Genomic DNA, 11,776 nt, shown 5'->3' on the forward strand with positions numbered 1-11,776 from the left:
CTGGCATGTGGTGCTGGGGGATTGAACCGCGGTCCCTGATGCTTTGCCAAGCTTGTTCTAAGTAGGTGCCTTAGACCACTGAGCCATCTCTCCAGCCCCCCACTCATCTGTTAGTAGATATATATACACTGTTTCCAAAATCTAGGTATGATAAATCCTGCTGCAATAAACATGTCTCTCCTGTCTTCTTTTTCTAACTCCTCTAAGAGAGGATGGAACACTGAACGAAAGAAACAATGTTAGCATCTGTGCAAAAGATTCAAAGGGTCAGAGGACAGGGCTGGGGATGTAACTCAGTGGTATAGCATTTGACTAGCCTGCATGAGGCCCTATTTCAAAAAAGGAAACAAACAAAAACAAGAGCTATTTGTATTACAGCCTTATTTCCTTAAGTAATTGGTTAGCACCCAAGAGGCCTGTAATCCCAGCATTTGAGAGGCTGAGGCAAGAGGGCTGCAGCGAGTTGAAGGCTAACCTGGGCTACTTAGTGAGTTCAGGGCCAGTCTGAACTACATAGCAAGACCTTGTCTAGGATTCATGAAAACCAAATGTTAGGGCCTAAGGTGTAGAGCCAAAGTTTAAGGAGCTTTCCAGTTCTTCCTTCACTGTTTGACCATTTCTAGAATGGAAGAAGAGGCACTTCATTTTTCACTAATCATATCTTGGATCCTAAAAATTATGGATTCAAATATCAATGTGGGGGCCGGGGAGATGGTTCACTGGAATAAGCGCTTCCCTGGCAAGCACAAGGGCCTGAGTTCAATCCCTGGTTCCGCAAAAAAAAAAAAAAATCAATGTGACAAGTAGTAAATACTGATTATAACTAGAGCTGATAAGTCAACACTTTCATAAATGATGGCCAGCGTAGTCACCTCAGCTACCTAAAACACAGAGAAACTCTGTAGGAAATTAGGTGTACTAACTCCTTGTGTATTTTATTTATTCTTTTTTTTTTTTTTTTTAGGCAGGGTTTTACTATGTAGTTCAGGCTGGACTTCAACTCTGCCACCCTCCTGCCTCTGCCCCTTGAGGGCTAGAATTACAGCTATGAGCCACTGCGCCTGCTTAGGAATGCTAATTCCTAATATTCAGCACATGTCCCCATGTCATTTAACCAGGGATTGAACTCAGGCCCTTGCGCTTGCCAGGGAAGTGCTTATTCCACTGAGCCATCTCCCTGGCTCCCCCATGTCATTTCTTTTCCCTAGTGATCATTATAGATCACTGGCTCTTATTTAAAATAAAGAAAACTCAGAACTCAATATATAGTGAAAATCAATCAAAGGTTATTCATCACTTATTTGTTATATTTGGTTAATAGATGGGTTATTCAGGTTTAGCTGAGTGGGGTGTTTCTAATTCCTAGTAAAAGGGAAAGGATTACATGTGCGAGCCCTTCATTTCAACCTCCAGTATCCTCCCAAAAAAGACTGTGATAAATATAAATTCAAGATTTAAGAGCCCCAAAGTAAAAGGAAAAAAATCTATGGGTCTATGGGAGAAGCTGAAGGTCTTGCTTCCAAGTCTCTTATACCCCCAGGACTTGGGGAATGAACACAGAGTTATTACACTGAGCTACACCCTTAGTCCCTTTCTAAATTTTTTAAAAAGTTTTATTTAGGCACAGAGGTCTTGCTAGGTCACTAAACTGCCCAAGTGGGGCTCAAACTTGATATCCTCTTGCCTCAGCCTCCCAGAGTAGTGGGATTACAGACATCCACCACCACACCTGGCTGGCTTTACAGTCTTGACAGACCTTGAAGGACATGAAGTTTAGAGAACAAGAAATAATCCACAGTTTGATTATAACATTATCTATGTGAAAAGAAAGGTAAACTGAGTTCATGTGGAAGACCTGAACAGTAAACGTGGATTAATCTTGAGGCACTGAATGTTTCTGATCAAGGCAGTAATATAATTTAAACTACTTTTAAAGAAATAAGCCAAGCCTGGTAGTACATGCCTACAATCCCAGCACTTGGGCGGTAGAGGCAGGAGGATCACCAGGGGTTTGGAGCATCATGATCATCGTGGGTTCAAGCCAGCCTGGGCTATAGCATGAGACCCTGTCTCAAAAAACCCCAAATAAATAAATAGAAAGAAAGAAAAGAAATAGCAACTGTGAGGATGGATGGGAAGAAAGAAATGAGATGGGGGAGGTGTAATACTGTAGGGAAGATGTAATAAGTCTAAACCTTGTACATGGAGGGGACCTGAGGAACAGCCCATATGTGGGGCAAGTTTGGAGGGTTTAGAAAATGAAACTACTGGGGGTGGGGAGGGGTGGTCGAAGAAGGCAGAGGAGCAACTGGTTTAGTGATTTTATATCTCAGGAAACTGCGTAAATGGTGATGTTTTCAGGGACACCAGAGGCACAGCAGCTTTTGTTAGAAAGATGGTGGGTTCTTTAGCCTTCTTGACTCAGAGAGCCTAACCAATATTAACAAAGAGATGTCTGAGCTGGCAAATAATTTGGCTGGGGCGGAAGCGTGGGTTAAGAGTTCAGGATTAGAATCTGGATTTGAGATTTAGCTTGCAGATAAAACCATACAAGGAAAGAGAAGACAGGAAGGCAAAGTGACCCTGAAGCGAAGGGGACAAGGTAAGAAGCCATCTTATCATAGATGACTAAATCAGGTAGAAATATTTTAGGCAACCAGACAGGGCTGGACCCCCAAGGGGGTCAGGGCTGGAGAGGAGCGCATCTGTGCTGTGGCTGGAGGCATATCTAAAGGTTAAAGTCACTGTGGAGTTTTATGTGCTTCCCTAAGGGATGAACGAGGCTTGGGATTATGGGTATCACCCTATCTCACTAGGGGTGGACCATCCTCTCCCACTAGTAAGACAAAGACTAAAAGCATAAGACAGAATGTAGATTATTATTGATCCAGGTTAGTGATGTCACCGATGTACCCCTGCTACCATGAGCTCAATATTACCTAAGCGACTATACTTGCAATCTTATTGATCATAATCTTGTCCCATGTTGTACCCACCTCATGATTTTGCCCTATAAAACTTCCTTTAAGAGGTAGAATCATTGACAACTCATGACCCCTCCTGTCTCTCAGGAGCCATATCTATTCCCCATTCCTTTTTGCCAATAAATTTTCCTACTCTTAACCTCCCCTTTTGCTCAGAATTGATTCTTTTTGATATCCAACATTTCCTGTATATCAATCTCAGACAAAAGGAAGCAAAAGAGACTAAGAAAAGTGGAACTGAAGCCAGTTAATGTCACCTTCTATAAAGAATTATGAGAAAAATATCGAGGACTACACATTAGACTATTTTTTTCCACTATCCATGTACTTCTTGACCCTATTCAGCTGGTTAGTTGAGGTGCAGTACAATTCTCTTAAATTCAATTATGAAGCTGGGTATGGTGATGTATGTCTGTAATCATGATACTCAGGAGGCTGAGGCAGGACAATAAAAACAAATTCAAGGCTAGCCTGGGCTACGTAGTGAGTTCAAGGACAGCTTGAACTACATAGCAAGATCCTGTCTTAAAAAATAAAACAAAATTCAATTACAGAACCAAAGAGTCATACAATTTCTACCTAATGTATTCATTCGTCAAACCAAAATACTAGTTTCTTAGCTCTGAAATACACATTCTTACTTGTATAATCTTGCTCCTGAGAGGATTTCTATTGTTCCCACCATACTTCTCTGAATATTATTCTGAAGATCCAATATATAACCTTCTGATTAAAGCCTCATCCATGTTAAAGCTGAAATTATATTAATAATAACTATAACCTGGTTTCAAGCTTGATTACTTATTTCCTAACCTAAAGTAGACAAAACTTTTCTTTTCTCTTTCTTTCTTTTCTTTTCTTTTTTTTTTTTTTTCTTTTTGCGGAACCAGGGATTGAATTTAGGCCCTTGCACTTGCCAGGGAAGCTCTTATTCCACTGAGCCATCTCCCTGGCCCCAGCAAAACTTTTCTTAACACTGATTGAAATGTTGGACTTTTACTTTTAAAAGTAATTCTGGTTATTTCCAACATGGAAAATTAAGTTTTTGAAACAACTATAAAACTAAGGATAGCTATACTTTCCATTTCATAAACCATCAATTAAGTGACAAAGGACAAATTAATCAGGAAATTTAATGGGCATATATCCTAATATCCAAAGCTAAAAAAGCCGTGGTGAATATCAAAACACTTTCATCTTTCTTGGTCACCAGGTTGCCCAGTGCCATCAGTGATCTAGTAAGATCTTTATACAGTTTTATCACTCTGACCAGATATACAGGAAATGGGCTTGCCCGGACCCATCTCTCACTAGACATTTATGAGAAAAAAGTGTTTCACCGGATCCTTACACATAATCAGCATTTCTGCTCCCTGCCATCCCAGTCATTTCCTACCCTGGGCCGGTTCTGACATGCATGCTCCGTTCTGCACCGACTCCACACTGTGTGCGCTGGCAGGATGTCAGCTGTGTTCCCTCTAGCAAGGTCCGTGATGGGAGACTTGTGACAGTGTCTGCATCACGACAAAGCCCCTTTCTCTCTGTTTAGGATTTCTAGAGCAGTTTTTTTCCATTTAAATTTTTTTTGAGGCCATAAAGAAGAAAGGACGAATTGGCAGGCAGAAGAGACCAAAAACTAGGTGGGAAAAGAATTTAATAAAAGTCATAAAACTGCTTTGTGGCTACATCTCTTGCCAACTGGCTTCACTGTTAAGGCAGAGCTTAAAGCTCATGCTTGAAAAAAGAGTTCTAGCTTTACAAACCTTTGAAAATTCTTCCTAGGCCTTGAAATAGATGATCCCCAAACACACAAGCATTTTCCTAGGCAAGAAAACAGCAGGCACAGCAAGTCACAGGAAAGAACTGACAAAACCACACTGAACATACTGCAGCCGAGGGCTATGGTCTATACAATGAGTAATCTAGCTTTTATATCAGAGAGAATGCTTCATACTATTGCTTCCCAAAAGGAATCTGGGCCAAATACGTAGCTTAAAAAAAAAAAAACAAAAAACAAAACAAAAAAGAACAGCTTTCCCATACAAATGGAATCTACAGTAAATGATGGTTTTGCTGCCCATCAGATCTGTTTATTTCATTATGACTGCTGTACCAAACTAACCCTACGTACAAAGCCAGATATGCAGGAAAGTATGAGAAAACTGGAAAAATTGACCAGTGTTGCAGCCCCTGGATTGTGTTATAAATCTCCGGCATATGTAACTCATTTTCTAGTTAAGTAATTCCCTCTGGGGACTCAGTCTGCGATCCACATGAAGGATCAAATTTCATTAGCAGTTTAGGAAAATGCAACCCTGTGCATTTGCAAGTCAAAACTCCTGAAAGCAACAGCTAGTCTAGCTATCTCCATTGATTTTTTTTTTTTTTCCCTAGGAGGGGATTTTAGCTGATAGAAAACATTTGTTGGAAGGCACAGATGAGGAAGTTGAGAAGAAGAGATGGGATTCAGCTAGCAAATAGACAACTAAGCCTCAGTCTTGATGTTAAACTCTGGCCTTAACACCCCTCCTGCAGCTGTGTCCAGGCAGAGAGCAATTCAGCAGTAATTCCACCCCCAAGGCTACGAGGGACAAAAGCACAGGAAGACAAACTAAAAGAGCAAGTATAGAAAAACACATAATCCAATCGGGGTCCAACTCTTTATTTCTAGATATAAACCTGAATCCCAGTAGGGATTTAACTTGAAATTGGGTCAGAGACTTTACAAATTTTAGTACCATATCTATGTAAATAATTCGAGACTTCCTATTAACTCAACGAACTTGAATCAAAAGACATATATATATATATGAACCACATATTTAACTGTACTCCAATTCCCCAGATTAGAAAAATAGCTTTGTTTAGTACATTAAATGACCTTTTCAATTTTTAAACCTGCCCAGTTCTTACCTTGGTTTGAGTTGGTTCACCTTTTTCAAACATCATCTTAAGCCTGTTCAGTGGGACACTATATTTCTCTATTTTGCTCGAAGCTTCTGCGTTTTCGTTGATTTCAGATTTCTCAACTTCATGTCTGGAATCTCCCAGACAATTTTCCATGTTGTCACTTTCAGTTATGTTGTGGTCTTTCAGATCTTCACTGTCCTGAGGATGATACCGACGCTGAATACGGGGTTCAGGGCGTGACCCAAGTCTAGGTCTGGGCTGGCTCTGTCCGTCCTGGTCAGTTCCAGCTCCAGAAGTGGAGCTGCTTGTCACCTCAGCAGGAGGACGGTCGACTCTGTGCCTAATCTCAGAGCTGCTGTTTCGCACTGGGTCTGTGTGCAACTCTGCTCCCGGCACTGGGTTCTCCCACTTCTTCTTTAACACAGTCAGGGCTCCCCTTCTAAAGTGCTGGGGGAGATTTTCAGTGTTCTAGAAGAACAAGAAGTCAGTGCCAGTTATGACTTGCCTGCTGAAACAGTCAAACATGTTCTTTGTAAAATGAAAGTTGCTTCAGACAGCTGTGAACAGTTATAGCCCTGCCACATGGAGCAAGCATTCACCCCAGGACAGGGAGAGGGGAAGAGAGAAAAAGTCAGGAGCTGAGGCAGGAAGTGATAAAACAGGATAGCCTTATAAGGACAAAATGAGAAGAAAGAACAGCCCAGATCGCATGCTAGTCACACTGGAGATGAGAGGTTTTTGTCCAGATTCATGGGAAAGAAAGAAAAATCAAAATACCAGGTACTTTAAATACTGCAGCTGTGTTCCAGTAAGTTCATTAAATCATGCCAAAAAACCCCTATGTGATGAATTCTGTTTTTTTTTTCTTTTAAAAATAAGACAAAGAGGATATACAATATCCCTAATTATGGGTAGTTGCATCAAGGACTGAAACATTTGTAGAAATCTAAAGAAGTCACTGGGATTTTATAAGTATTTGCATAAATGATATTTAATTATATCTAACATAATTTCCATGAATATAAACTTAAAAAAAATTTTTTTTTTGGTGCTAAGGATTGAACCAGCCAAGGCCTTGGACATGTTACCAAATTGCTCTACCACTGACAACACCCTTAGTTCTCCCAGTTTATTTTTACATAAAAATTTAAATTTTTTCACTTTCTCCTCTCTAAATGTTTATGTCTCAATTCTTAGTTACTATTTTACAGATCTTTTGGTTGAAAAACATACAAAACACAGCCACCACACAGCCTCTTTTTCAAAGTTTGCATACTTACATATCTGAGAGTTCACTTTCGCCTGGGTGAAAGTGGAAACTATACATACAAGGTAGAAAACCACCTGGAAATTGTCCCTACTGCAGGAGAATAATAGAGGAAACATGCTTGTTGACGTGAAATTAAATGTCTTATGCTTTGAAAGACCTACTCACTACACTGAACAGCACCTTTCCAGCAAGCTGATCTGCGGTACCTTCTTACTCTCCATTCCTGCAGTGCGTGGCTCCCCGCTCTTTCAATTAAGAAAGAAAGGACAAACAACCCAGGACTGAAAGACTTCAGGGAATTAGACGGGATTAGCAGCTATATTGGGAATTAAGTCTCTCACCCTATTACTCTTCTGAATACACTGAGAGCCACTTCATCAAGCAGGGTTTAGAAAGCAAAGTTATAGAACATCTGCTTCATTCCAGTGTTTAAATTGTAGCTTACAACATGATTCATTGAAGAAGGGAAGGAAGGAAGGATGGGATCAGAGATAGTAGTAGCATTAAAGTTTTCGTTGAGAATGAAAAAAGGTTTTGTTTCAATGGGTGTGGTGATTTGCTCCCATAATCCCAGCAATTTGGAAGGCTGAGGCAGGAAACATCACTGAAGTCCAGCCCAAGACCAGACTGACAACACAGTAACACCCCTCCCCATTTCAAAAAGCAGCCCCAAAAGCTGGGGCTTCAAGCCAGAAGCATTCTTGGCCCTACTGCTTCATGCCCCAGGCTGGCGAGTCACCCTAGCCTGGCTACACCTGCCCTGCCATGCCACACAGGAGTAGTAGGGTTTTGTCTGGGTCACTGGACAGTACTTTTCTCAAATGTGTATTATATGGATCAAATATATTTGTTGACATGGACAGATGATTATAAGATATTTTTGAATGAAAAAATAAAACAAGTCAGCAGGATCCCATATGTATATATATAGTGGGGGGGGGGAGAGACAGAAATGGAGTCTAGAAGTTCACACGTTACCTGTTTTATTTTTTGGTTTGGTTTGGTTTTTTGAGACAAGATCTAGCTATGTAGCCCAGGCGGACCTCAAACTCATGACAATACACCTGTCTCAGCCTCCCTAAATTCTGGGATTACAGGTGTGCACCATTATGCCTTACTGTGTGTTTTTTTTTTTTTTTTTCAGAGACAGGCTTCCAATATCTAGTCTAACCTGACCTTGAGGTCTTTAGGTCACCCAGGGCTGGCCTCAAGCAAGCTATACAGCCTGAGCTAGCCTTTTTCAATCCTCCTGCCTCAGCCTTCTGAGGATTACAGGCATGTGCCACCAACACCTGGCTCACAGGTTATCTTTGAACAATGGATTATTGCACTTGTTTTTCTTTTTACAATAAATATATATTTATTTAATACATATTCATATATGTAAAATAATATGTTCATATATTATGAATACAGAAACACAATTAAATATAACCTTTCAAACACAAAAATAAGTTTTCACAGAAGTGTTAAATAAATTTGATGTTGCTATAAGCAGCATGAAGACATTCACTTTTACTTTACTTGTGGGGAGCAGGAAGAGAGGGATCTGGGTGGGAGAGAATTAATAGTTAAACAAGGCCAGGCTGGAGGACATCCCCACAGGGAGCATTTTCAGGAGCTAGTATGCTCCTTCGTTAAAAGGATCTCCCGAGGATACAAGTTCAAGAGTGCCCAAGTAGGGGTGGAGGGATGTGTGGGGGAGAAAAAGGAGAAGTGCAGGGCACTGTGGTCTGACAGCAGGCCACACCCTCAGTCACTCCTGGGAGTGCTGCCCGGGCCTGGCAGATGTCCCAGTCTTTTAGGTGTGAGGCAAGCAAAGATGGGGAAGAAAGAGAAGCAAGAAGTTGCAGGGAAAAGAAGCAATAGCTAAACACGACACAATAAAAAGACTATGACATCAAGAGGCACAAGTGAGCACTGGATAATGAATTATAGATCACTTATATTTTCTTCTCCTTCTTCATATTATCTACAATGAACATTCATTGCCTGCAAAATCTACTTTCATCCAGCCATGGTATCTTGGGCAAGGAGTACATAAGACTGTATTAATATATGTATTATAGGCTAGGCATGGTGGTATACTTCTACAATCCCAGCACTTGGGAGGCTGAAGCAGGAGGACTGCTGTGAGTTCGAGGCCAGCCTGGGCTACATAGTGAGATCTTGTCTCAAAAAAGAAAAGTAATAATAATAATAATAATAATAATATTTGATATAAGTAGGGACTCTGTGAGTGGTAACAATTATTTTTAAATGAATGGCCCTCCCTGCTCCTTCAATTACCCCTCAAAATGTGACCAAACATGGCCAGCCCCGGTGCTTCACCAGCCCCCAAATCCTGATCTTGGCTTATAGTCTCCTACTGTCCTTTCTACTTGCTGTACATGGTAGAGGTGCAGGAGACAAGGTAAAATGAAACTCTAGTTGATGTTGTTGCATCAAGGTTCTAACTTCCCCAAGTATTTTTTTAGAATAAGGCTGAAAGTTTAATGGTCATATTGTTTTTTATACTGTTACAGCCTTCTTCCTCAAAGTGACATCCAGGACCCTATTCACTCTACCCAGTCGTACTGAAAATATTGGCAGATGTTGCCTCTGAATAACTGGCTTCCTGAATCTAATCTCACCAGTGTCTTTCCTGCAAAGCATCTGACTTAAGATTGGGCTAAGTCAGAGATCTGTTACTCAGATATATGATGCTGGGTAAGTCCTTTGCCTTAAATGAACTATCATGCTCAAATCATCGCAGGGACATTTTCACTTTCAAAGAAGTTGTCTAGCAAGATACACATGGGCTTCCTGGATACAGTCTCCAAGGAAGGGAAGAAATTCCTCTGTTGAGTGTCTCAAACAAGTTGTAGCAGTTGCCATTACTGACTACTTCCTCTTTCTAAAATTCCTCCCTTCCAAGTTTTTGTGGCGTTTCTTTTTGCTAGATTTCTTTCACTTTCTCTGTCCATTCCTCAGTTTATTTACAGTTTTCCCCTCTGTCCCTCAAAGCCTGCTCTTATGTCCCATATGTGCAAGCTATCTATCCCCTAGTTTCATTATGATTTATAACTCTCATAAGATATCTCCCCTTACCTACCAATTCTACCTAGACATCACCTGAGCATCCTGCCTGTTTGAGAGAGGGTCTCTTTTTACAGTTCAGGCAAGCCTTGGTCTATGTAGCTCAGACTATCCTTGAACTCCCAGGGAAACTCCTGCCTCAGTCTCCAGAGTCCTGGGATTACAGGCTTGCATCTCCACCCTGGGTTTCAACAGGAATTTAAGCTCATCCTGACTACGGCTGAAGTCTCTCCTTCTCCCTTTATGCCTCGCTCTCCTCACTTGTTTTTTGCCTAGTGGAATGTGACAATTCTCCATTTCTTTAGTGAGCCTGTTCTCTTAAACTATCACACTGGGCATGTGCTGTTTCCTTTGTCTAAATACAACCCCTCTGCCATTCCTTGCCCCCCTTTGTGTGGCTAATTCTTAATGGTCCTTTAGGGTCTCGTCAGACATCACTTCTGGGAAATAAACTTTGATATAGCATAGTCCAGATTACGGTTCTCTTTAAAATTATCCCTTAGAGCCCTATTTCTTTGACATGAAATTTACCACATTTGGATTGTAAATTTTTCTTTTCAAACTCTCAGATCTAAACAGTCCCTTGAAGGCAGGAAATCTATCTTATTCCTGTGTCTTTGGCACCTGGTTCGTTAGAAATGCTCCACCTATGTTTGTACCATCCCACTCTGCCTTGAACCTAATTCAATCAGGACTTTATCCCACTATTCCAAAAACCATTCACCTTCCTATTGCCAAATATGATGGTCAGTTCTCAGGTTAGTTATGTTGGACTCTGTTAACTCTCCTTGCAGAAAGGTCTGCTTCAGCTGACTTCCAGTACTTCCTGCTCCTGTGTCTATTGCTCTTTATCTAGCTGTCCCTCATTTCCTTTGCTGATTCTTCCTTATCTTGCCAGTGCTGGAGTTCAGCCTGAGACTTCTCCTCTAACCACAATCATTCGTGAAATTATTTCATGCAGCTCACGGAAATACCATTGATACTGTTGCATACATCCATTTTTATCTCCAGCCCAGATCTCTTCTAATTCAAGTTTGGTACAGCCAAGCTTCTCTTGTCATTTCTACTTGGAAGTCATCTTCAAGTACTTCAAATTTAACATGTTTAAAGCTGAGCTGAACTTCCTACCCTAAAGCTACTTTTATCGCAGTCTTCCCCATCTCACTTACTTGCATTTTTAAATAATTGTATTTGAGCCAAAAACATCATTGTCATCTTCATTTCTTCTCTTTTCCTTCTATATAAATACTGACCACTTCACACCTAGACCATAGCTACTCTAATCCAGTGCATTATCATTTCTTTCCAAATCATTACAACAGCTTCCTCCTTGGTCTCTATGCTTCTCCATGGCTCCTCTATACTCTTTGGTCTTCTTTTAAAAATTAAATCAAATCACATCAGTCTTTTGCAACACCCCCCATCCCCCCAGTCTCCTTCCCTTCAAAATTAAGCCAAGGTCCTTTTCTCTTTCTAGTCCTCAAACACCATTCAAAAGAACTACCTTTAGAAAAAAAAAAAAAAAAAAAAAAAA

The 11,776-nt window shown here is 40.7% G+C and overlaps 1 protein-coding gene across 2 annotated transcripts in view; it reads right to left on the reverse strand.

Annotated features, from left to right (window-relative positions):
- Lima1 (LIM domain and actin binding 1) overlaps positions 1 to 11,776 on the reverse strand; it is a 74,389-nt gene that overhangs the window by 34,334 nt on the left and 28,279 nt on the right. For both annotated transcript variants that reach the window (XM_023722785.1, XM_023722784.1), the window contains exon 2: positions 5,898 to 6,362. In XM_023722785.1, the coding sequence (XP_023578553.1) occupies positions 5,898 to 6,047 (150 nt within the window). In that variant the 5' untranslated portion in view covers positions 6,048 to 6,362. The remainder of the gene's footprint in view (positions 1 to 5,897; positions 6,363 to 11,776) is intronic.

The sequence above is a fragment of the Octodon degus genome, unplaced genomic scaffold (genome assembly GCF_000260255.1).
Source record: "Octodon degus isolate 3935 unplaced genomic scaffold, OctDeg1.0 scaffold00093, whole genome shotgun sequence".
NCBI classification, from domain to species: Eukaryota; Metazoa; Chordata; class Mammalia; order Rodentia; family Octodontidae; genus Octodon; species Octodon degus.